The 26,874-nt window shown below is 46.9% G+C and overlaps 1 protein-coding gene across 1 annotated transcript in view; it reads right to left on the reverse strand.

The window, feature by feature from the left end:
• The window catches only part of epb41l4a (erythrocyte membrane protein band 4.1 like 4A), a 106,932-nt gene that overhangs the window by 45,011 nt on the left and 35,047 nt on the right, over nt 1-26,874 (reverse strand). The window contains exons 4-7 of the mRNA XM_024013445.2: nt 11,450-11,501; nt 11,209-11,287; nt 10,655-10,752; nt 9,912-10,032 (exon numbers count right to left, since the gene is read on the reverse strand). Of these exons, the coding sequence (XP_023869213.1) occupies nt 9,912-10,032; nt 10,655-10,752; nt 11,209-11,287; nt 11,450-11,501 (350 nt within the window). The remainder of the gene's footprint in view (nt 1-9,911; nt 10,033-10,654; nt 10,753-11,208; nt 11,288-11,449; nt 11,502-26,874) is intronic.

Raw genomic sequence — 26,874 nt, forward strand, 5'->3', positions numbered from 1 at the left:
AGAGAGAGAGAGAGAGAGAGAGAGAGAGAGAGAGAGAGAGAGAGAGAGAGAGAGAGAGAGACTCTAAGAAGCCCCGGCGGGAATAGAGCAAAATCAAATGATGATCACTGTCTCCTGGTCATTGATAGCTGCCTGACATATTGAACCGTTTCACTTCTTACTGAGGACAGTGTTGTCTTTCTCAGCAACATTAATGGGATTCATGGTCATAGACTAAGACCTTTCAGGACTTATGGGGTTGACACTGTAAAAATAACTGTAATGTATATGATATGTAATAATAGGACTGTCTGAGAAGAGAAACCCTATAGGTTTCTTGATTTTAGTAAATCATTTTTACTCCTTTTTCTCCCCAATTTCGTGGTATCCAATTGGAAGTTACAGTCTTGTCCCATCGCTGCAACTCCTGTACGGACTGGGGAGAGGCGAAGGTAGAGAGCCATACGTCCTCCGAAAAACGACACCGCAAAGCCGCACTGCTTCTTCACACACTGCTCGTTTAATCCGGAAGACAGCTACACCAATGTGTTGGAGGAAACACCGTACAGCTGGCAAACGAAGCCAGCGTGCATGTGCCCGGCTCGCCACAAGGAGTCGCTAGAGCGTGATGGGACAAGGACATCCCGGCAGGACAAACCCTCCTCTAACCAGGACGACGTGGGCCAATTGGGCCCCGCCTAATGGGTCTCCCAGTAGCGGCCGGCTGCAACACAGCCTGGGATCGAACCCAGGTCTGTAGTGACGCCTCAAGCACTGCGATGCATCCCTATATACCACAACAGCGCTGTTGGTCATCCTTCCACCCATACAGCTCTGTTGGTCATCCCTATACCCCAACAGCCTTGTAGGTCATCCCTATACCACTACAGCTCTGTCGGTKATCCKTATACCCCTATAGCTCTGTCGGTCATCCCTATACCCCTACAGCTCTGTCGGTCATCCCTATACCCCTACAGCTCTGTCGGTCATCCCTATAAACCCCTACAGCTCTGTTGGTCAATCCTAGCTACCCGCCTACAGCTCTTGTTGGTTCAATTTTATACCCCTTACAGCTTCTGTTCGTGTCCCACGCTCTACCCCTACAAGCTCTGTGTGGGTCAATCTATACCCTACGGAGCTCTGGTTGTGGGGTTATCACCTCGCTCTGTCATCATCCCTATACCCTAAGCTGCTCGGTCAGGTCATGCCCCTTACCCCTACCAGCTCTTGAATCGGTCTTAGTCGCTATAGGCCCCTTACCAGTGTCTAGGTCTCCTATACCCCTGAAGCCCAAGCTCTGTCAGGTCATCATTTCCCTACTAACCCCTCACTCTGCAGCCATACCCTATGTTAGCGTTCGGTTGCCCTCTATACCCCTACAGTCTGTCCAAGTCATCCCTAGGACCCCCTACAGTCTCTGTCGGGTGCATTCGCTATATCCCCTACACTCTGTGTGGGTCAATCGATACCCCTACAGCTCTGTTGGTCATCCCTATACCCCTATAGCTCTGTCAGTCATCCCTATACCCATACAGCTCTGTCGTCATCCCTCTACCCTACAGCTCTGTTGGTCAATCTATACCCCTACAGCTCTGTTGGGCAATCTATACCCCTACAGCTCTGTTGGTCAATCTATACCCCTACAGCTCTGTTGGTCAATTTATACCCCTACAGCTCTGTGGTCACACCTCTACCCCTACAGCTCTGTTGGTCAATCTATACCCTTACAGCTCTGTTGGTGATCCCTATACCCTTACAGCTCTGTTGGTCATCCCTATACCCCTACAGCTCTGTTGGTCAATCGATACCCCTACAGCTCTGTCGGTCATCCATCTACCCCTACAGCTCTGTTAGTCAATCTATACACCTACAGCTCTGACAGTCAACCCTATACCCCTACAGCTCTGTCGGTCATCCCTATACCCTTACAGCTCTGTTGGTAATCCCTCTACCCCTACAGCTCTAACGGGCAATCTATACCCCTACAGCTCTGTTGATCATCCCTCTACCCCTACAGATCTGTTGGTGAATCTATACCCCTACAGCTCTGTTGATCATCCCTCTACCCCGACAGCTCTGTTGGTCAATCTGTACCCCTACAGCTCTGTCGGTCATCCCTATACCCAAACAGGTCTGTTGGTCAATCTATACCCCTACAGCTCTGTCGTCATCCCTCTACCCCTACAGCTCTGTTGGTCAATCTATACCCCTACAGCTTTGTTGGTCATCCCTATACCCCTACAGCTCTGTCGGTCATCCATCTACCCCGTACAGCTCTGTTGTTCAATCTTTACCCCAACAGCTCTGTTGGTCATACCTCTACAGCTCTGTTTGGTCAATCAAACCCATACAGCTCTGTTGGTCATCCCTATACCCCTACAGCTCTGTTAGTCATACCTCTACAGCTCTGTTTGGTCAATCTAAACCCATACAGCTCTGTGGTCATCCCCTATTACCCTACAGCTCTTGCGGTCATCCCTACCCCTACAGCTCTGTGGTCATCCTATACCCCTACAGCTCTGTCAGTCATCCCTCTACCCTACAGCTCTGTCGGTCATCCCTTACCCCTACAGCTCTGTTGGTCAATCTATACCCCTACAGCTCTGTTGTCATTTATACCCTACAGCTCTGCTTGTCCACCTCTACCCCTACAGCTCTGTTGGTCAATCTATACCCTACAGCTCTGTTGGTCATCCCTATACCCCTACAGCTCTGTCAGTCATCCCATACCCCTACAGCTCTGGGGTCATCCCTATACCCCTACAGCTCTGGGTCATCCCTATCCCCTACAGCTCTGCGGTCATCCTCTTACCCCTACAGCTCTGTCGTCATCCCTATACCCCTACAGCTCTGTTGGTCATCCCTATACCCTACAGCTCTGTCAGTATCCCTATACCCTACAGCTCTGTCGGTCATCGCTATACCCTACAGCTCTGTTTGGTCAATCGATACCCCTACAGCTCTGTTGGTCATCCCTATACCCCTATAGCTCTGTCAGTCATCCCTATACCCATACAGCTCTGTGCGTCATCCCTCTACCCTACAGCTCTGTTGGTCAATCTATACCCCTACAGCTCTGTTGGTCAATCTATACCCCTACAGCTCTGTTGGTCATCTATACCCCTACAGCTCTGTTGGTCAATTATACCCCTACAGCTCTGTGGTCACACCTCTACCCCTACAGCTCTGTTGGTCAATCTATACCCTTACAGCTCTGTTGGTGACCCTAACCCTTACAGCTCTGTTGGTCATCCCATACCCCTACAGCTCTGTTGGTCAATCCATACCCCTACAGCTCTGTCGGTCATCCATCTACCCCTACAGCTCTGTTAGTCAATCTATACACCTACAGCTCTGACAGTCAACCCTATACCCCTACAGCTCTGTCGGTCATCCCTATACCCTTACAGCTCTTGGTAATCCCTCTACCCCTACAGCTCTAACGGGCAATCTATACCCCTACAGCTCTGTTGATCATCCCTCTACCCCTACAGATCTGTTGGTGAATCTATACCCCTACAGCTCTGTTGATCATCCCTCTACCCCGACAGCTCTGTTGGTCAATCTGTACCCCTACAGCTCTGTCGGTCATCCCTATACCCAAACAGGTCTGTTGGTCAATCTATACCCCTACAGCTCTGTCGTCATCCCTCTACCCCTACAGCTCTGTTGGTCAATCTATACCCTACAGCTGTTGTTCATCCCTATACCCCTACAGCTCTGTCGGTCATCCATCTACCCCGTACAGCTCTGTTGTTCAATCTTTACCCCAACAGCTCTGTTGGTCATACCTCTACAGCTCTGTTTGGTCAATCTAAACCCATACAGCTCTGTTGTATCCCTATACCCCTACAGCTCTGTTAGTCATACCTCTCAGCTCTGTTGGTCAATCTAAACCCATACAGCTCTGTCGTCATCCCTTACCCCTACTAGCTCGGGTCATCCTAACCCCTACACTCTGCTCATCCCTAACCCCACAGCTCTGTTCGTCATCCCTATCCCCTACAGCTCTGTCGGTCATCCCTATACCCCTACAGCTCTGTTGGTCAATCTATACCCCACAGCTCTGTTCGTCATTCTTAACCCCTACAGCTCTGTTGGTCCACCTCTACCCCTACAGCTCTGTTGGTCAATCTATACCCCTACAGCTCTGTTGTCATCCCTATACCCCTTACAGCTCTGTCGTCATCCCTATACCCCTACAGCTCTGTGGTCATCCCTATACCCCTACAGCTCTTGGTCATCCCTATACCCACGCTCTGCGGTCATCCCTCTACCCCTACAGCTCTGCATCGCTCCATCCCTCATCCCCTTACAGCTCTGTTGTCATCCCTATACCCCTACAGCTCTGTTCGTCATCCCTATTACCCCTACAGCTCTGTGTCAATCGATACCCCTACAGCTCTGTGGTCATCCCTATACCCCTATAGCTCTGTCATCATCCCTATACCCATACAGCTCTGTCGTCATCTCCTCTACCCTACAGCTCTGTTGGTCCAATCTATACCCCTACAGCTCTGTTGGTCAATCTATACCCCTACGACTCGTTTGTCATCTATACCCCTACAGCTCTGTTTGGTCCAATTTATACCCCTACAGCTCTGTTGTCACACCTCTACCCCTACAGCTCGTTGTCAATCTATACCCTTACAGCTCTGTTGGTATCCCTATACCCTTACAGCTCTGTTGGTCATCCCTATACCCCTACAGCTCTGTTGGTCAATCGATACCCCTACAGCTCTGTCGGTCATCCATCTACCCCTACAGCTCTGTTAGTCAATCTATACACCTACAGCTCTGATAGTCAACCCTATCCCTACGCTCTGTCGGTCATCCCTATACCCTTACAGCTCTGTGGTAATCCCTCTACCCCTACAGCTCTAACGGGCAATCTATACCCCTACAGCTCTGTTGATCATCCCTCTACCCCTACAGATCTGTTGGTGAATCTATACCCCTACAGCTCTGTTGATCATCCCTCTACCCCGACAGCTCTTGGTCAATCTGTACCCCTACAGCTCTGTCGCGTATCCCTATACCCACAACAGGTCTGTTGGTCAATCTATACCCCTACAGCTCTGTCGTCATCCCTCTACCCCTACAGCTCTGTTGGTCAATCTATACCCCTACAGCTTTGTTGTCATCCCTATACCCCTACAGCTCTGTCGGTCATCCATCTACCCCGTACAGCTCTGTTTCAATCCTTACCCCAAACAGCTCTGTTGGTTCAACCTCTACAGCTCTGTTTGGTCAATCTAAACCCATACAGCTCTGTTGGTCATCCCTATACCCCTACAGCTCTGTTAGTCATACCTCTACAGCTCTGTTTTGGTCAATCTAAACCCATACAGCTCGTTGTGGTCATCCCTCTAACCCTACAGCTCTGTCGTCATCCCTCTACCCCTTAAGCTCTGTTGTCAAATCAAATCAAATCAAATACAAATCAAATTTTATTAGTCACATACACATGGTTAGCAGATGTTAAGCGAGTGTAGCGAAATGCTTGTGCTTCTAATTCCGACAATGCAGTAAAACCAACAGTAATCTAACCTAACAATTCACGCTACTACCTTACACACACACACAAGTGTGAAGGGATAAAAAATATAGTCATAAAAGATATATGATGAGTGGTGGTACAGAACGGCATGGCAGATGCAGTAGATGGTATAGAGTACGGTATATACATATGAGATGAGATGTAGGGTATGGAAACATAAATGCATAGTTTAAAGTGCTAGTGGTACATGATTGCATAAAGATGGCAAGATGCAGTAGATGATATAGAGTACAGTATATACATATTGAAATGGGTAATGTAGGGTATGTAAACATAGTATTAATGGCATTGCTTAAAGTGGCTAGTGGTACATTTTACATAATTTCCATCAATTCCCATTTTTAAAGTGGCTGGAGTTGAGTCAGTATGTTGGCAGCGGCCGCTAAATGTTATGGTGCTGTTTAAACAGTCTGATGGCCTTGAGATAGAAGCTGTTTTTCAGTCTCTCGGTCCCTGCTTTGATGCACCTGTACTGACCTCGCCTTCTGGCGGATGATAGACCGGAGGAACAGGCAGTGGCTTGGTGGTTGTTGTCCTTGATGATCTTTTATGCCTCCTGTACATCGGTGGTAGGGTCCTGGAGGGCAGGTTGTTGCTGCCCTGGTAGCGTTCTGCAGACCTCACTACCCTCTGGAGAGCCTTACGGCTTGTGGGCGGAGCAGTTGCCGTACCAGGCGTGATACAGCCAGACAGGATGCCATCGATTGTGCATCTGTAGAAGTTTGTTGAGTCTTTTGGGACAAGCCGAATTTTCTCAGCCTCCTGAGGTTGAAAGAGCGCTGCTGCCGCCTTCTTCACAACGCGTCTGTGTGGGTGGACCAATTCAGTTGTCCGTGATGTGTACAGCCGAGGAACTTAAAAACTTTCCACCTCTCCGAACTACTGACCCGTCGATGTGGATAGGGGGGGGCCCCTCTGCTGTTTCCTGAAGTCCACAATCATCTCCTTTGTTTTGTTGACGTGTATTGAGGTTATTTTCCTGGACCACCACACTCCGAGGGCCCTCACCTCCTCCCTGTAGGCCGTCTCGTCGTTGTTGTGAGTCAAGCCTACCACTGTAGTGTCATCCGCAAACTTGATGATCGATTGGAGGCGTGCATGCCACGCCAGTCGTGGGTGAACAGGAGTACGAGAAGGAGGGCTCAGAACGCACCCCTTGTGTGGGCCCCAGTGTTGAGGATCAGCGGGTGAGATGATTGTTACCTACCCTCACACCTGGGCGGCCGTCAGGAAGTCCAGGACCAGTTGCACAGGCGGGGTGTCGAGACCCAGGTCTCGAGCTGATGACGAGTTTGGAGGGTACTATGTGTTAAATGCTGAGCTGTAATCGATGAACAGCATTCTCACATGGTATTCCTCTTGTCCAGATGGTTAGGGCAGTGTGCAGTGTGGTTGCGATGCCTCGTCTGTGGACCTATTGGTCGGTAAGCAAATTGGAGTGGGTCTAGGGTGTCCGTAGCGGGAGTGATATGTCCTTGACTAGTCTCTCAAAGCACTTCATGATGACGAATGAGTGCTACGGGCGATAGAGTCGTTTAGCCTCAGTTACCTTAGCTTTCTTTGGGAACAGGAACAATGTGCGCCCTCTTGAAGGCATGTGGAACAGCAGACTGGATAAGGATGATTGAATATGTCCGTTAAACACACCAGCACTGGTCTGCGCATGCTCTGAGACGCGGCTGGAATGCCGTCTGGGCCTGCCAGCCTTGCGAGGGTTAACACGTTTAAATGTTTTACTCACCTCGGCTGCAGTGAAGGAGAAGCCCGCAGTTGGTTTAGGGGCCGTGTCAGTGCACTGTATTGTCCTCAAAGCGGGCAAAAAAGTTGTTTAGCCCTGTCTGGGAGCAAGACATCCTGTCCTCGACGGGGCTGTTTTCTTTTTGTAATCCGTGATTGACTTAGGACCCTGCCACATACCTCTTGTGTCTGAGCTGTTGAATTCCGACTCGATTTTGTTCTCTGTACTGAGACTAGCCTGTTTGATTGCCTTGCGGAGAGAATAGCTACACTGTTTGTATTCGGTCATCTTCCGGTCACCTTGCCCTGGTTAAAAGCAGTGGGTTCGCGCTTTCAGTTTCACGCGAATGCTGCGTCAATCCACGGTTTTCTGTTGGGAATGTTTTTATCGTTGCTGTGGTACGACATCGTCAATGCACTTCCTAATAACTCGCTCACCGAATCAGCATATTCGTCAATATTGTTTGTTGACGCGATGCGGAACATATTCCAAACCGCGTGATCGAAGCAGTCTTGAAGCGTGGATTCAGATTGGTCGGACCAGCGTTGAACAGACCTGAGCGGAGCTTGTTGTTTGAGTTTCTGTTTGTAGGCAGGAATCAACAAAATGGAGTCGTGGTCAGCTTTTCCGAAAGGGGCGGGGAGGGCCTTGTAAGCGTCGCGGAAATTAGTGTAGCAATGGTCCAGTGTTTTTCCAGCCCTGTAGCACAATCAGTATGCTGATAATTTAGGGAGTTTTGTTTTTAGATTAGCCCTTGTTAAAATCCCCAGCTACGATGAATGCAGCCTCAGGGGTGTGGTTTCCAGTTTACAAAGAGTCAAATTTCGTTCAGGGCCATCGATGTGTCTGCTTGGGGAATGTATACGGCTGTGATTTAGATTGACGAGAATTCCCTTGTAATAAGCGTGTCGACATTTGATATGTGAGGAGTTCTAGATCAGAGTGAACAGAACGACTTGAGTTCTTGTGTGTTATTATGATGGTCCACACCACTTCTCGTTAATCATAAGGCATACCCCCCCGCCCCTCTTCTTACCGGAAAGATGTTGTTTCTGTCGGCGCGATGCATGGAGGAAACAGCTGGCTGCACCGACTCCGTTAGCGTCCCTTGAGTTAGCCATGTTTCCGTGAAGCAGAGCACGTTGCAATCCCTGATGTCTCTCTGGAATGCTACCCGTGCTCGGATTTCATCAAACCTTATTGTCAAGAGACCTGGACATTGGCGAGTAGTATGCTAGGGAGTGGAGCGCGATGTGGCCCGTCTCCGAAGCCTGACCACGAGACCGCCACGTTTTCCCCTTTTTCGGCGTCGCCCAGGGTCGCCGCTGGATCAGATCCATTGTATTGTGTGAAAGGCAAAAACACTGGATCCGTTTCGGGAAAGTCATATTCCTGGTAGGAACGATGGTGAGTTGACGCTTTCGTATATTCAGTAGTTCCTCCCGACTGTATGTAATGAACCTAAGATTACCCGGGGTACCGATGTAAGAAATAACACGTAAAAAAACAAAATACTGCATATTTTCCAAGGAACGCGAAGCGAGGCTGCCATCTCTATCGGCGCCGGGAGTCTATACCCCTACAATCTATACCCCTACAGCTCTGTCAGTCATCCCTCTAACCCTACAGCTCCTGTCGGGTCATCCCTCTACCCCTACAGCTCTGTTGGTCAATCTATACCCCTACAGCTCTGTTTGTCATCCCCTATACCCTACAGCTCTGTCGGTCATCCCTATACCCCTACAGCTCTGTTGGTCATCCCTATACCCCTACAGCTCTGTCAGTCATCCCTCTAACCCTACAGCTCTTGGTCGTCATCCCTCTACCCCTACAGCTCTGTTGGTCAATCTATACCCCTACAGCTCTGTTTGTCATCCCTTATACCCCTACAGCCTCTGTCGGTCATCCTATACCCCTACAGCTCTGTTGGTCATCCCTATACCCCTACAGCTCTGTTGGTCATCCCTCTACCCCTACTAAGTTATTAATACACCACGAGAGACTGACTACGTTATTAATACACCACCAGAGACTGACTACATTATTAATACACCCCGAGAGACTGACTAAGTTATTAATACACCACCAGAGACTGACGAGGTTATTAATACACCACCAGAGACTGACTACATTGTTAATACACCACGAGAGACTGACTAAGTTATTAATACACCCCCAGAGACTGACTACGTTATTAATACACCACCAGAGACTGACTACGTTATTAATACACCACCAGAGACTGACTAAGTAATTAATACACCGCCAGAGACTGACTACGTTATTAATACACCACCGGAGACTGGTACTAAAGTTATTAATAAACCACCAAAGACTGACTAAGTATTTAATACACCACAGGGACTGACTGCACAACCCAGACACTGTAACACTGTTAAGACACTGTAACACTGTACAGTATCAGTGTTACAGTGTCTGGGTTGTCCAACAGTTGGATTACATCTGACGTATAGTACAGTGGAGAGAGGGGAACCTGTTATGAGGGGATTAGACTGGGATTAGGGATTGGGCTGGTTGTCAGAGAGGTCGCAGAGAGGTTGCAGAGAGGAAAGAAGGGGAGAAGAGAGGAGGAGAGGAGGAGAGGAGAGAGAAGAGAGGAGAGGGCTGCCTTACATGACAGTTTTGTGGATTGTCTCGATGGCGTGCTCCAGTTCCTCTTTCTGGTCCGGGACAAAGCGGTACTCTGACACGTATCCCGACACATGTTTGTACGGGTCGTAGTCGCCAAGCTCGGCTGGAGAGAAATAGTGAAAGAAAGACACATGAGCACAGGCATACACACACGCACACACACACATTTTGACTGTGTGAGAGATCACATAATACAAGGAACAGTGGCATCACATAATACTAATCTCTATTTTTATTAACTATTTATACCTCTCTCTCTCTCTGTCTGTCTGTCTGTCTGTCTGTCTGTCTGTCTGTCTGTCTGTCTGTCTGTCTGTCTGTCTGTCTGTCTGTCTGTCTGTCTGTCTGTCTGTCTGTCTGTCTGTCTGTCTGTCTGTCTGTCTGTCTGTCTGTCTGTCTGTCTCTCACTCTTTTCTCTCGCCGTCTCTCTCGCTATCTCTCTCTCTGCCCCTCTCTCTTTGCGTCTCTCTCTCTCTGTGTGTCTCTCACTCTCTCTGTCTCTCTCTCTGTGTGTCTCTCCTCTGCCTCTGTCTCTCTGCCCCTCTCTCTCATCCTTTCTCTCTCTACCTCTCTCTGCCCCTCTCTCTCTCTCTCTGCCTCTCTCTCTCTGCCTCTCTCTCTCTGCCTCGCTCTTTCTGCCTCGCTCTTTCTGCCTCGCTCTTTCTGCCTCGCTCTTTCTGCCTCGCTCTTTCTGCCTCGCTCTTTCTGCCTCTGTGTGTACTCACACTGTATGGCCAGAGCAGCCAGCTGGGCGCTGATGTCGAGGGGACAGGGGATTCTGCCCTGTAGTACGTCCTGCTTCACCTGCAGGAAGAACTGATACCTACAGTACCCAGAGACACACACACACACACATCCATATAGCACATGAAACACAGTACAAGCTATTTCATATTGTCATAGATAAGGACATAACCTGTAGTCTGCATGTAATCTTTTATACTGTATGTGATGCTGTGAAGGCCAATTCAATAAAAAGTAGGGAGATGATAACACTGTTGTGTGACTGGATGATTGGTCAATGATATACTGTTTAGCAGGGGTAGGCAACCCTGGTCCTGCAGACACTTCATGTTTTTTTAATGGACCTGGAAGACCAGGTGTGTTGAATTTAGGCAATCCCTGAACTGATCAATTAGCTCAGTTGGTCAGGTGTGGTGCCTAGTTGGTACAAAATCCTGCAGTACCTCCGGTACTCCAGGAACAGCGTTGACTACCTCTGATATATAGCATAGCACAATGATATTATCTGGAGAAATCTAGAAATCTAAATATATACCTTGTTATTTCTTCTTTTAGCTTGCAGGGATTTTCAGCGTAGAATTTGACCCCAAAATAGAGTGTGTATGGAGGCCCTTCTGAGAGAGAGACAGAGAGAGAGAGAGAGAGAGAGAGAGAGAGAGAGAAAGATAGAGAGAGAAAGAGACAGAGAGAGATTTCAGCAGCAGCAAACTCTCTGTATCCAAACAGCTGAGAGGCTTTCAACTCAACTGAATGCAGTGAAAGGAAGAGATACTTACTTGTTATTAAATCTTTGTGTTCTGAAAGGGTTTTCGAGGGGTCTAGCCAATACTGCAAACAAAAAACACAGAGAAGACATTCAAATGACATACAAAAATGACAGCCATAATGATTATTTGTTTACATAAGTAGTATCATACGTAATATACAATATGTAACTAGTAGCCTATGTGTACATTAACAAATACAGAATGTACTGTAACAAGCTATCTTGAGCATGAGTATTCAGTAATCTCGGTTAACCCAGAACTAAAGTATTGCGTAATGGGTCAGATGCTTGATTAAGTTCTGGGTCCATAAGAGTTAAGAGAAGAGGTCAAATGATGATCAGAACTACAACGAAGCGATCCACCCTTTCTCTTTGCAAGTCTGTGTGCCAAATGTCTCATCCCCTTCCAAAATTCGAAAGATGCTAATACCTGTGAAATCGTGATTTGTCCAAATAACCAGTGACGAAAAACACAAGCACAGGAACTAATGCTGCTGATCTCACACATCCCGTTGTATCATGACAGATATACCGTACCCTTTATGTTTACATAGTCTGTCCATGAGAGATTCAGTATTCAGTAATTGGCTGGAAGAAATGGAGAAATGCACTTTGTTATGTAAAGTCATGGCTGAGTGGTGTATGCAGTGTGTGCGTGTGTGTGTGTGTGTGTGAATGTAGTGTAGTGTAGTGTGCAGTCAGTGTATTGGACGGGACTCAGGCAGCTCCAGAGAGGGACGTTTAGTCATGCTAACTCTGGCATAATACTGAAGCCGCATTAAAACCAACTTTAATAAATGGTCTCGTTAAAAAGGAGTGTGAGTCATTCAAATCTGCATCAGTAAAACATGGATTTTAAACAGGTCACAGCATGCTGCCACAGAGGCAAAAATCAAACACATGAAGCTTCTTCTTTATTGGCTTCTATTCATTATCTTATACTGTACTGGTATTTTGGAATTGCGATCTATTTTTTATCTCGTTGGACCTCTGGCTCTCACGTCAATGAACATCTGATTTGGGAACATTCCTGCAAGACTGCCTGGGTTACTGTGCACAATTTCCTTATATCACGTTGATGATGGACATTAAATGATCATATATACAGTACCAGTCAAAAGTTTGGACACACCTACTCATCCCAAGGTTTTTCTTTATTTTGACTATTTGCTACATTGTAGAATAATAGTGAATACATCAAAACTATGAAATAACACATACGGAATCACGTTTTAACCAAAAAAGTGTTAAACAAAATAAATTTGAGAAACTTCAAAGTAGCCACCCTTTGCCTTGATGACAGCTGTGCACACTCTAGGTAAGTCAGTTAAGAACAAATTCTTATTTACAATGACGGCCAAACCCTAACCAGGCCAATTGTGCGCCGACCTATGGGACTCCCGATCACGACCGGTTGTGATACAGCCCGGGATCGACCCAGGGTCGGTAGTGACACCTCTAGCTGTGATACAGCCCGGGATCAACCCAGCCGCGTCGTAGTGACACCTCTAGCTGTGATACAGCCCGGGATCACCCAGGGTCCGTAGTGACACCTCTAGCTGATTACAGCCCGGGATCGACCCAGGGTCGGTAGTGACACCTCTAGCTGTGATACACCCGGGATCGACCCAGGGTCGGTAGTGACACCTCTAGCTGTGATACAGCCCGGGATCGACCCAGGTCGGTAGTAGGACACCTCTAGCTGTGATACAGCCCGGGATCGACCCAGGGTCCGGTAGTGACACCTCTAGCTGTGATACAGCCCCGGGATCGACCCAGGGTCGGTAGTGACACCTCTAGCTGTGATACAGCCCGGGATCGACCCAGGGTCGGTAGTGACACCTCTAGCTGTGATACAGTACCTTAGACCGCTGCGCCGCTCGGGAGCCCACAAAAGCTCTGAAGACATGTACATTACATACAATGACCCTATGTGACAATAGACATAAACAGTGTGTAGGTCTCCATATTCATGTGTTTATCACTGGTTACAGCAGCTACTGCGCTGTGGTGTCTATTTGTGGGATGTTGTCGAGCTTCTTATGATCATGAATGCAAACTGCTATTTTTAAATCATTGTTGTGGAGGTCATTGTGAATGCTAACTGCAATTTTCAAATCATTGTTGTGGAGCTCGTTGTGAATGCTAACTGCTATTTTCAAATCTTTATTTGCAGTGTTGTCACAGTGACGCCTTGCTTTGCTGTGATATTGTATCAGAGCTCCCAATGTCATTGCAGCTCATGCTTCTCCTGGGAGCCATCGGTACAGACAGATCGACAACAATGTTTCTCTTCCTCTGTTTTTTAACAACTTAACACGGTGAAAAAACCCAGTGATAACCAACAGTCTGTTCACTTCACATCGGCATCAGACACCGGCAGCAAACATTCAAAACAAACGTGAGTGCCTTTGTTCACACAGTTCACACGAAACAGCATAAGGACTCAGCTCTTTTAAAAATGAGACTGAAATAAATATTATTATTCGCTCAATGTTTTATGCTTTAGCTTGACTGTAGGGCATGGTAGCTGATATCGTGTTACGGAACTGCTTACATTTCTACTATAAATGAATAGCACCGCACCCCTTGCATGAAGAAACAGCTTCAAGTCCTGTTTTATATGCATTCCATATATTTGTATGTGAATTTCTGGTGATGTTTCTACTAGCCAAGCTGAAGATGGAAATTGTTAGAGGAGGGGAAGAGTCTGAGGACTGAATCTTTGGATTCTCTGGCATTCTGGGGCATGGAGATGAATAAATGTTAGCGTAATGAGGTAGGCTAGACTAGGATAACCTATTTCAGACTAAAGTAGGTCACTGAAAGATGCTGTGTGGTGCACCCTCGCCATTCCCTCCCACCTAAATCCTCACCCCACCACACTACAGATGGGCACCAGGGCCGTGTTCATTAGGGCACATCATAGCAAAATGTATCAAAAAGTTTTTAATGGAAAATAGAAAACAAGTGTTTCTCATTGGACAAGTTCAAGTAGTCCCTCCCTGTTTCAAAGCAATTCAAATGTTATTTGTCACATGCGACGAATACAACAGGTGTAGACCTTACAGTGAAATGCTTACTTACAAGCCCTTAACCAAAGCTGTTTTAAGAAAAATACCTAAAATAAATAAATAAATAAAAGTAACAAATTATTAAAGAGCAGCAGTAAAATAACAATAGCGAGGCTCTATAGAGGTGGTACCGGTACAGAGTCAATTTGCGGGGGCACCGGTTAGTCGAGGTAATTGAGGTAATATGTATATGTACATGTAGGTAGAGTTATTAAAGTGACTATGCATAGATAATAAACAGAGAGTAGCAGCAGCGTAAAAGAGAGGTGGGGGGGAAATGCAAATAGTCTGGGTAGCCATTTGATTAGATGTTCAGGAGTCTTATGGCTTGGGGGTAGAAGCTGTTAAGAAGCCTCTTGGACCTAGACTTGGCGCTCCGGTACCGCTTGCCGTGCGGTAGCAGAGAGAACAGTATATGACTAGGGTGGCTGGAGACTTTGACCATTTTTAGGGCCTTCCTCTGACACAGCCTGGTATAGAGGTCCTGGATGGCAGGAAGCTTGGCCCCAGTGATGTACTGGGCTGTACATGCTACACACTTTAGTGCCTTGCGGTCGGAGGCCGAACAGTTGCCATACCAGGCAGTGATGCAACCAGTCAGGATGCTCTCGATGGTGCAGCTGTAGAACGTTTTGACGATCTGAGGACCCATGCCAAATCTTTTCAGTCTCCTGAGGGGGAATAGGTTTTGTCGTGCCCTCTTCACGACTGTCCTGGGGTGCATGGACCATGTTAGTTTGTTGGTGATATGGACACCAAGGAACTTGGAAGTTCTCAACCTGCTCCACTACTGCCCCGTCGATGAGAATGGGGGTGTGCTAGGTCCTCCTTTTCCTATAGTCCACAATCATATCCTTAGTCTTGATCACGTTGAGGGAGAGGTTGTTGTCCTGGCACCACACGGCAAGGTCTCTGACCTCCTCTCTATAGGCTGTCTCGTCGTTAACGGCGATCAGGCCTACCACTGTTGTGTCATTGGCAAACTTAATGATGATTTTGGAGTCGTGCCTGGCCATGCAGTCATGAGTGAACAGGGAGTACAGGAGGGGACTGAGCACGCACCCCTGAGGGGCTCCTGTGTTGAGGATCAGCATGGCGGATGTGTTGTTACCTACCCTTACCACCTTACCGCCTGTCAGGAAGTCCAGGATCTAGTTGCAGAGGGAGGTGTTTAGTCCCAGGGTCCTTAGCTTAGTGATGAGCTTTTAGTGCACTATGGTATTGAACGCTGAGCTGTAGTCAATGAATAGCATTCTCACAMAGGTGTTCCTTTTGTCCASYTGMGAAYGGGCAGTGTGGAGTGCAATAGAGATTGTATCATCTGTGGATCTGTTTGGGCGGTATGCAAATTGGAGTGGGTCTAGTGTTTTTGGGATAATGGTGTTGATGTGAGCCATGACCAGCCTTTCAAAGCACTTCATGGCTACAGACGTGAGTGCTACGGGTCGGTAGTAATTTAGCCAGGTTACCTTAGTGTTCTTGGGCACAGGGACTATGGTGGTCTGCTTGAAACATGTTGGTATAAGAACAGGGAGGGAGAGGGACAGGGGGAGGTTGAAAATGTCAGGTGAAGACACTTGCCAGTTGGTCAGCGCATGCTCGGAGTACACGTCCTGGTAATAAGTCTGGCCCTGCGGCCTTGTAAACGTTGACCTGTTTAAAGGTCTTACTCACATCGGCTAGAAAAAGCGTTATCACACAGTCGTCCGGAACAGCTGATGCTCTCATGAAGCCAGTGACTGATGTGGTGTACTCCTCAATGCCATTGGAAGAATCCCTGAACATATTCCAGTCTGTGCTAGCAAAACAGTCCTGTAGCTTAACATCTGCTTTATCTGACCACTTTTTTATTGACCTGGTGCTTCCTGGTTTAGTTTTTGCTTGTAAGCAGGAATCAGGGGGATAAATCAAATCAAATCAAATCAAATTTTATTAGTCACATACACATGGTTAGCAGATGTTAATGCGAGTGTAGCGAAATGCTTGTGCTTCTAGTTCCGACAATGCAGTAATAACCAACAAGTAATCTAACCTAACAATTCCACAACTACTACCTTATACACACACAAGTGTAAAGGGATAAAGAATATGTACATAAAGATATATGAATGAGTGGTGGTACAGAACGGCATAGGCAAGATCAGTAGATGGTATAGGAGTACGGTATATACATATGAGATGAGTACTGTAGGGTATGTAAACATAAAGTGGCATAGTTTAAAGTGGCTATGGGTACATGTATTACATAAGATGGCAAGATGCAGTAGATGATATAGAGTACGTATATACATATGAGATGGGTAATGTAGGGTATGTAAACATTATATTAAGTGCATTGTTTAAAGTGGCTAGTGGTACATTTTTAAATAATTTCCATCAATTCCCATTTTTAAAGTGGCTGGAGTTGAGTCAGTATGTTGGCAGCGGCCGCTAAATGTTAGTGGTGGCTGTTTAACAGTCTGATGGCCTTGAGATAGAAGCTGTTTTTCAGTCTCTCGTCCCTGCTTTGATGCACCTGTACTGACCTCGCCTTCTGGATGATAGCGGGGTGAACAGGCAGTGGCTTGGGTGGTTGTTGTCCTTGATGATCTTTATGGCCTTCCTGTGACATCGGATGGTGTAGGTGTCCTGGAGGGCAGGTAGTTTGCCCCCGGTGATGCGTTCTGCAGACCTCACTACCCTCTGGAGAGCCTTACGGTTGTGGGCGGAGCAGTTGCCGTACAGGCGGTGATACAGCCCGACAGGATGCTCTCGATTGTGCATCTGTAGAAGTTTTGTGAGTGCTTTTGGTGACAAGCCGAATTTCTTCAGCCTCCTGAGGTTGAGAGGCGCTGCTGCGCCTTCTTCACGACGCTGTCTGTGTGGGTGGACCAATTCAGTTTGTCCGTGATGTGTACGCCGAGGAACTTAAAACTTTCCACCTTCTCCACTACTGACCCGTCGATGTGGATAGGGGGTGCTCCCTCTGCTGTTCCTGAAGTCCACAATCATCTCCTTTGTTTTGTTGACGTAGTGTGAGGTTATTTTCCTGACACCACACTCCGAGGGCCCTCACCTCCTCCCTGTAGGCCGTCTCGTCGTTGTTGGTACAAGCCTACCACTGTAGTGTCATACGCCAAACTTGATGATTGAGTTGGAGGCGTGCATGGCCACGCAGTCGTGGGTGAACAGGGAGTACAGGAGAGGGCTCAGAACGCTCCCTGTGTGGCCCCAGTGTTGAGGATCAGCGGGGTGGAGATGTTGTTACTACCCTCACACCTGGGGGCGGCCCGTCAGGAAGTCCGGACCCAGTTGCACAGGGCGGGGTCGAGACCCAGGGTCTCAGCTTGATGACGAGTTTGGAGGGTACTATGGTGTTAAATGCTGAGCTGTAATCGATGAACAGCATTCTCACATGGTATTCCTTTGTCCAGATGGGTTAGGGCAGTGTGCAGTGTGGTTGCGATTGCGTCGTCTGTGGACCTATTGGGTCGGTAAGCAAATTGGAGTGGGTCTAGGGTGTCCGGTAGGGTGGAGGTGATATGGTCCTTGACTAGTCTCTCAAAGCACTTCATGATGACGGAAGTGAGTGCTACGGGGCGGTAGTCGTTTAGCTCAGTTACCTTAGCTTTCTTGGGAACAGGAACAATGGTGGCCCTCTTGAAGCATGTGGGAACAGCAGACTGGGATAAGGATTGATTGAATATGTCCGTAAACACACCAGCCAGCTGGTCTGCGCATGCTCTGAGGACGCGGCTGGGAATGCCGGCTGGGCCTGCAGCCTAGAGATAGAGTTATGGTCAGATTTTCCAAATGGTGGGTGAGGGAGAGCGTTGTACACGTCTCTGTGTGTGGAGTAAAGGTGGTCTAGATTTTTTCCCCTCTGGTTGCACATTTAACATGCTGGTAGAAATGTGATATTTTCTTTCGTTTTTTGCCTAATGAATACAACCCAGAACACACCGGAACGGATATTGGTGTCCAGGGGAACGTGATTAGAGCTATGTCTGTGTGATTGAATTAGAATAAGTTAATTGAATTGGTTAATCTTATCTAATTTGCAATAATAACATCAGTGCAGCTGTTGTGTTCCAGTGCATGCTAATTTATGCAAATGAGGGGGTTGAGGATTAGAACAGTGGCTGACAGCGACAGGACGTCAGCCATCATCCATGGACAACCAGACAAAGACAGAGGGGTTCCACTCAGAAAGACAACCTGAGAAACAATCTACTTCTGATTTCTCTAACTGGTAGTCATCTTCCAATGAACAGCGACTGACTGGAGGAGAACAWAGTAAGAAAACCTTTGGTAACACATCACTTAGAAAATAACCTTACACTCTTAGAAAAAGGGTAGTAAAAGGGTTCTGTGTATAGTAGACAGTTAATGGGCTACATCTATGTGCATTCATGGCACCTGCACAAAGCCCCTCCAGATCTATTTACATTTAAAATATCTGCAATACTTATTGAACACCTCAAGGTGTTTATTTTTATTACATGGGATTAGAGTGTGTTCTATCTATCAGTATGAGAAAGGCATGTCTTTCTGCCCTCCAACACAGCTCAGTTGCCAAGTGACTAGAATTGATAAATTATAGAATGATAGATAATAAATTAAAAGGCTCTGTCATCATGAGGCAGACAGTTTGATTGACAGGTCGGACTGAGAGGCCCAGGCTCTGTTCTAATATCTCTACTAGTTCTAGAATGAAGATTGATCCACAAGAATGAACTAAACAATGTATTGGGAGTGCATTTTAATTCCGGCTAGGGGTTCCGCTAGCGGAACGTTTCGACAACATCCGGTGAAATTGCAGAGCGTGAAATTCAAAATAAATTATTAGAAATAACAAGTGCAATACACCAAATGAAGCTTAACTTCTTGTTAATCCAGCCACCATGTCAGATTTCAAAAAGGCTTTACAGCGAAAGCAAACCGTGCTATTATCTGAGGACAGCACCCCATCAAACAAACACATGACAATCATATTTCAACCTGCCAGGCGCGATACAAAACTCAGAAATAACAATATAATTCATGCCTTACCTTTGAAGATCTTCTTCTGTTGGCACTCCAATATGTCCAATAAACATTACAAATGGTCCTTTTGTTCGATTAATTCTGTCGTTATATCCCCAAAATGTCCATATATTGGCGCGTTTGATTCAGAAAAACACCAGTTCCAACTTGCCCAACATGACTACACATTATCTAATAAGTTACCTGTAATCTTGGTCCAAACATTTCAAACAACTTTCCTAATCCAACTTTAGGTATTTTTAAACGTAAATAATCGATCAAATTTAAGACGGGATACACTGCGTTCAATAGCGGATAAAATGAATGTGGAGTGAGCTTCAGGTCGCGCGCCCCAAACAAAACAGTACACTTGGCTATACACCCAGAAAGGAAAGGGCTACTTCTTCATTTCTCAAAGGGAAAACTGTCAGGTTTTGGCCAGGACTGTTCAGGTTTTGGTCACTAGAMGTCCCCATTGCACCTTTTTTGTACCTTTTGTTTTTTCCTTGCTCTAATTATTGTTTGCACCTGTGTGTCGTTCCCTTGTTAGTATTTAAACCCTGTGTGTTCCTCAGTTCTTTGCTCAGTGTTTGTATGTTAGCACCCAGCCCCAGCCTTGTTGTGAACATATTTCTCTTATTGGATTTTCCAGAGGTTCTCTGGTTTAGTGCTTGTGTATTTTTGAGTAGTCTTTTGAGGTTTGTTTTTCCCTGCTGTTTTTACCACTTTGTGGAGTTTCTTTGTATTTTGGAGGATATCCATTTTGTGCCTCTTGGCTTAATTTTTGGACGTGGTGGATTTATATTCTTTGCCTGAAGATCTTGTCCTTTTATTAAACCACCATTTCTAGTACTGCTGAGTCTGCCTCATCTTCTGGGTTCTGCCGACTATTAGTGACTGTTTCTCTCACCGGGTCCTGACAAAAACATTAACCAATTTTTAAAGACTGTTGACATCTAGTGGAAGCGATAMGAACTGCAAGCAAGTGCCTTAGAAATCTAGATCCACATAGAAATCCCATTGAAAACACAGTGAACTAAAAAAAAAAGAAATACTGGATGATTTGTACTCGAGGTTTCGCCTGCCAAATAAGTTCTGTTATACTCACAGACATTATTGTAACAGTTTTAGAAACTTTAGAGTGTTTTCTATCCAATTATATGCATATCCTATCCATATATTATATGCATATCCTAGCTTCTGGGCCTGAGTAGCAGGCAGTTTACTTTGGTCACGCTTTTCATCCGGACGTGAAAATACCGCCCCCTATCCCAAACAGGCTAAGCGATGTGCTGGTGTAGATATTGGAGCATTCTGGAACCTCAGTCATCTTACTACAACTTCAGCCTCAATATTCTGGAGGGTTACACCAGGAGAGGGCATTGATATTGTAATGAAGGATGTAGCTGGCAGGCAGCCCCATATAAATGACAGAGAAGTCTCTCTAAATGGATAGGTTTTTATTATGGGCCTGCTGCTCCATGCACAGACACTAAAAGCGTCACTGCTCTCTGACATACAGTGTGTGTATCTATCAGTCCCGAAGCAGCTCCAATATGTTGGTACATGTATGTCGTTTACGACCCCAGAGGTTAGGAATGATGTGGATGTGCATGCTGATCCTAGCACGCTCTTGGGTCTAATATTACCCAAGCACAGCGGGGATAACCTGCCATAAACAACATAGCTATGTGTATGATAGAATGATTCTATAAACTTTTATGCAAAAGTGTAAAGGCATTTCTTTTTAAATCTAATACGACTCTTTTCTCCAGAAGGATTCAGTAGCTTAGATGCATCCTCTGTGCTCATCTTCAAAAAAACAAGGTTGGCTAACCTTATAAATCACAACCCTCGGTCAAACATAGTTCAACATCAAACCAGTGTTACAGCTGTTGTCAGGCATGCCTACAGCATGGAGATGAACTGGAACAACACACCACTGAGAAAAACAAGAGTGAAGGTAGAAAACATTCGCCATGGATACAGTTACTGTTCGAAGTTATAGCATTAGAATCATCGACAGCGAGAATGAATGGTGTTAGTCAAGGAACAATTGAGGCCTGAACAAATATACTTGACTCTGAAGAATAATCTCAGCTAAAGCTAAACTTTCTTTGCTTTCAGCTCCATGGGGAAGGGGTGGTATGGGGAGGGTTTTCTCTGGTCGCCGGGAGGAGGGCGGGGCAGTGGGGGGTGGTGGGTGACTGACGAGCAACCCTAGTTGCTAGGGGGGGTAGGAAGGGGTGAGAAATGGTTTCTGGGAGTGGGGGGTGGGGGTAGTGATGTAAAGTATTTAAGTAAAAGTACCTGAAAGTATTTGTACTTTACTATTTATTGTGGCAGCCGGCAGAGAGAGGAGAGGGGACTGGCAATTGAGGAGAGATATCTTGCAGGTAGCTGGCTCCACCCCCAAACCTTATATGGACTTCCTGCCCCAACAAGGAAAGGCTGTGTGTCGTTAAGCCAGGGGTTGCTTGGGGATAAAGGAGCCTGCACAAAGGAGGTGAGAGACGAGATGTAGAAGAGATGTATGAAGTGTGAGAGAAATGAGACCAAAATCTGTGTGATTGCCCGTTGTGACCTGGACTGTCGGACTACCACCCCCCGATCTGGCGGTCTCACTAAACACACATGCTTTGTTAGTAAATGATGTCTGAGTGCTGGAGTGTGCCCCTGGCTATCAGTCAATTTTAAAATCAAGAAAATGGTTCCTTTGGTATGTTTAATATAAGGAATTTGAAATTATTTATACTTTGACTTTCAATACTTATGTAAGGATGTACGATGAGAGTCGGGAAGCAAGTTCAGGGAGTGAATACATTTAATAAATAAACAAAACACGAACAGCGCACCGACATGAAACAGATACAGGAACAATGACGACTGGGGAAGAAACCAAAGGGAATGACATATAAAGAGCAGGTAATCAAGGAGGAGATGGATCCAGTGAGGGTCATTATGCGCTGGTGACACATGTGACAGTACCCCCAAGCGCGGCCTCAGCCGCAGGACATCGATCCCGGTGCTCAGGAGAGGACCGGTCACCTCTGCTAAGGCGCGGGAACCTGTCGATCCGGCTGAGGCGTGGGAGCATGACGACTTAGAGCGCCGAGAGAGAGCATACGTGACAGTACCCCCTCCCCGGCGCATTCGGGCTCCAGCCACAGGACACAAACCACAGGGATGATCCCGGGGATCCGGAGCGGACCGGTCGCCTCGATTGAGGCACGGGAACCTGTTCATCCACCTTAGGCATGGGAGCTTATCGAACCCGCTGAGGCATGGGAGCCTACAAACCGCCTGAGGCCTCCCAGGTAGCTACGGCTCCAACACCCGGACCCGACATCACCCCCCCCCCCCCCCCCCCCCCCCCAAAAAAAACACTCCCTGATGCTTCCCTTTGTCTTTGTTGAGTCGTCATTCTGTAAGGATGTACGCTGAGAGTCGGAAGCAAGTTCAGGGAGTGAATACATTTAATAAATAAACAAAACACGAACAGCGTACCGACATGAAACAGATACAGGAACAATGACGACTGGGAAGAAACCAAAGGGAATGACATATAAAGAGCAGGTAATCAAGGAGGAGATGGAGTCCAAGTGAGGGTCATTATCGCGTTACGCTGGTGACAGGTGTTCGCCCTAACGAGCAGCCTGGTGACCTAGAGGCAGGAGAGGGAGCACGTGACAACTTAAGTATGTTTTAGCAATTACATTTACTTTTGATACTTAAGTATATTTAAAATCAAATACTTTTAGACTTTTACTCATGTAGTATTCTGCTGGGTGACTTTCACTTTTACAAATTTTTAAGATATCTTTACTTTTACTCAAGTATGACAATTGGGTACTTTTTCCACAACTGGGGTACTTCCAACAACTGGTACTTTTCACAACTGGGGGTTGGATGGAGACATGGTGGCTGGGTAGGGCTGGGGGAACAGGATGGGAGGAAGGATGGAGACATGGTGGGCTGGTGGGGTTGGGAGAACAAGATGGGAGGAAGGACAGAGACAGTGGTGGCTGGTGGGGTTGGTGGAACGGGATGGTAGGTTGTGTGGTGGAGACATGGTGCTGGGTGGGGTAGGTGGAATGGGATGGGAGGTTGGGTGGAAACATTGGTGGCTGGGTGGGGTAGGTGGAATGGGATGGAGGTTGGGGGTGGAAACATGGTGGCTGGGTGGGGTTGGGAGAACGGGATGAGGGGTTGGGGTTGAGACATGGTGGCTGGGTGGGGTAGGTGGAATGGGATGGGAGGTTGGGGGTGGAAACATGGTGGCTGGTGGGGGTAGGTGGAATGGAATGGGAGGTTGGGGGTGGAAACATGGTGGCTGGTGGGGGTAGGTGGAATGGATGGGAGGTTGGGGTGGAACATGTGGGCTGGGTGGGGTAGGTGGAACGGGATGGAGGTTGGGATGGAAACATGGTGGCTGGGTGGGTAGGGGTGAATGGGATGGGAGGTTGGGTGGAACATGGTGGCTGGGTGGGGTAGGTGGATGGGATGGGAGGTTGGGTGGGAGACATGGTGGCTGGTGTGGGGTAGGTGGATGGGATGGGGGAGGTTGGGGTGGAAACATGGTGGCTGGGTGGGTAGGTGGAATGGATGGAAGGTTGGGGTGGAGACATGGTGGCTGGGTGGGGTAGGTGGAATGGGATGGGAGGTTGGGGGTGGAAACATGGTGGCTGGTGGGGTAGGTGGAATGGGATGGGAGGTTGGGGGTGGAAACATGGTGGCTGGGTGGGTAGGTGGAATGGGATGGGGAGGTTCGGGGTGGAGACATGGTGGCTGGGTGGGGTAGGTGGAATGGGATGGGAGTTTGGGGTGGAGACATGGTGGCTGGGTGGGGTAGGTGGAACGGGATGTGAGGTTGGGGTGGAAACATGGTGTGCTGGGTGGGGTAGGTGGAATGGGGATGGGAGGTTGGGGTGGAAACATGGTGGCTGGGGTGGGTAGGTGGAATGGGATGGGAGGTGGGGGAGACATGGCGGCTGGGTGGGTAGGTGGAATGGGATGGGAGGTTGGGGGTGGAGACATAGTGGCTGGGGTGGGTAGGTGGAATGGTCCCGTGTGGCTCAGTTGGTAGAGCATGGCGCTTGCAACGCCAGGGTTGTGGGTTCAATTCCCACGGGGGGGACCAGGATGAATATGTATGAACTTTCCAATTGTGTAAGTCGCTCTGGATAAGAGCGTCTGCTAAATGACTTAAATGTAAATGTAAATGGATGGGGAGGTTGGGGGGGGTGGAGACATGGTGGCTGGGTGGGGTAGGTGGAATGGGATGGGAGGTTGGGGGTGGAGACATGGTGGCTGGGTGGGGTAGGTGGAATGGGATGAGAGGCTCAGGGTGGAGGCCCTTTTTTCCTGTTTATATTCAACTATGTTTGTATTTCTTACTGATTGATTTGTTCTTTCTTTTGAGTGGCAGCCTACAGGTACGAACCAAAAAGAACTAAACAAATAAACATTTGGTCCCCCCCCCCCCATAAAGTGGAAGTCAAATGCATTATTTGGGGGTTGAATGAATGAAAAAGAAAACACTCATATCTTGATTAGATAAGTATTCACCCCCCTGAGTGAATACATGTTATAAACACCTTTGGCTGCAATGAGTACAGCTGTGAGTATTTTGGGGTAAGTCTCTAAGAGCTTTGCACACCTGGATTGTGCAATATTTTCCCATTATTATTTTCCAAATTCTTCAATCTCTATGAAGTTGGTTGTTGATCAATACTAGACAGCCATTTTCAGAGTCTCGCCATATATTTTCAAGCTGATTTAAGTCAAAACTGTTACTAGGCCACTCAGGAACATTCAATGTCTTCTTGCTAAGCAACTCCAGTGTAGATTTGGCCTTGTGTTTTAGGTTATTGTCCTACTGAAAGGTGAATTTGTCTCTCAGTGTCAGACTGAAGCAGACTGAACCAGGTTTTTCCTCTAAGATTTTGCCTGTGCTTAGCTCCATTCCGTTTCTTTCTATCTGGAAAATCTCCCCAGTTCTTGCAGATGAGAAGCATACCCTATAACATGATGCAGCCATCACCATGCTTGAAAATACAAAAAGTGGTACTCAGTCATGTGTTGTGTTGGATTTGCCCCAAACATAACACTTCGTATTCAGGACAAAAAGTTAATTCCTTTGTCACATTTTTTTAGTAGTACTGTAGTGCCTTGTTGCAAACAGAATGCATGTTTTGGAATATTTTTAGTCAGTACCGGTTTGCTTTATTTCACTGTCATTTAGATTAGTATTGGGGATTTACTACAATTTTGTTGATCCATAATCAGTTTTATTCTATCATAGCATCAAACTCAATAAGTGTTTTACAATTTTAATAAAATAACAAAAAAAATAAAGAGAGAGAGAGAGCCAGAGAGAGAAACAGGAATAGAGAGACAGGGATAGAGAGAGGGAGGTGGGGAGAGATGAATAGATGGGAGACGGATAGAAAGACAGAGAGAGGGAGAGAGATGGATAGAAAGAGAGAGAGATGGATAGAAAGACAGAAAGAGGTGGATAGAAAGACAGAGAGAGAGAGAGATAGATGGATAGAAAGAGAGCGAGAGAAATGGATAGAAAGACAGAGAGAGAGAGAGATAGATGGATAGAAAGACACAGAGAGCGAGAGAGAGAGAGAGAGATAGAGAGAGATGGATGGATAGAAAGACGGAGAGAGAGAGATGGATAGAAAGATGAAGAGAGAGAGATGGAATGAAAGATGAAGAGAGAGAGATGGATAGAGACAGAGAGAGAGAGAGAGAAAAAGAAAAACAAATTGAGCTTTGAAGGTTAGAGGGACGTGAGGGAACAATGTAACATGCTGACCAGACCTGACACGTCGCGTGTGCGAGGATCACAAAAATAATTTAGAAATCCATGTTATTCAATTATTGTACCCACACTGCTCGCGCGCGCCAACGAGCATCTGCGATGCCAAGGGCTAAAATAMAACTTTCTATTTCTGACGCAGATCGCACTGAAAGTCCTGCCTCTCCCATCTCCTCATTGGTTTATAGAAGCAGGTACCCACGTGCCATCTCCTCATTGGTTATACCCACGTGGGTGATTGAATGACGAACTATTTTGCTGGTCGTCGTGGTAATACTATGAAAGTTTAGATGCCGATCACCATATAAGTTCAAAGATGAAAAAGCCTGGAAGGAGGACAGATGACTAGAAACGATTCGGTTGGCCGTTTTATGTGTGGATTAATTGTCGGAGTAGAGGATCTTGTGCATTTCAGGTAAAATAACAACTCAATGTTTATATCCCAGGACAAATTAGCTAGCAAGTGCAAACTAACTAGCTAAATTGCCATACATGTTTAATGCTTTTCGACCTGTCCCTAAATTAATG

Source organism: Salvelinus sp. IW2-2015, linkage group LG20 (assembly GCF_002910315.2).
Source record: "Salvelinus sp. IW2-2015 linkage group LG20, ASM291031v2, whole genome shotgun sequence".
NCBI lineage: Eukaryota > Metazoa > Chordata > Actinopteri > Salmoniformes > Salmonidae > Salvelinus > Salvelinus sp. IW2-2015.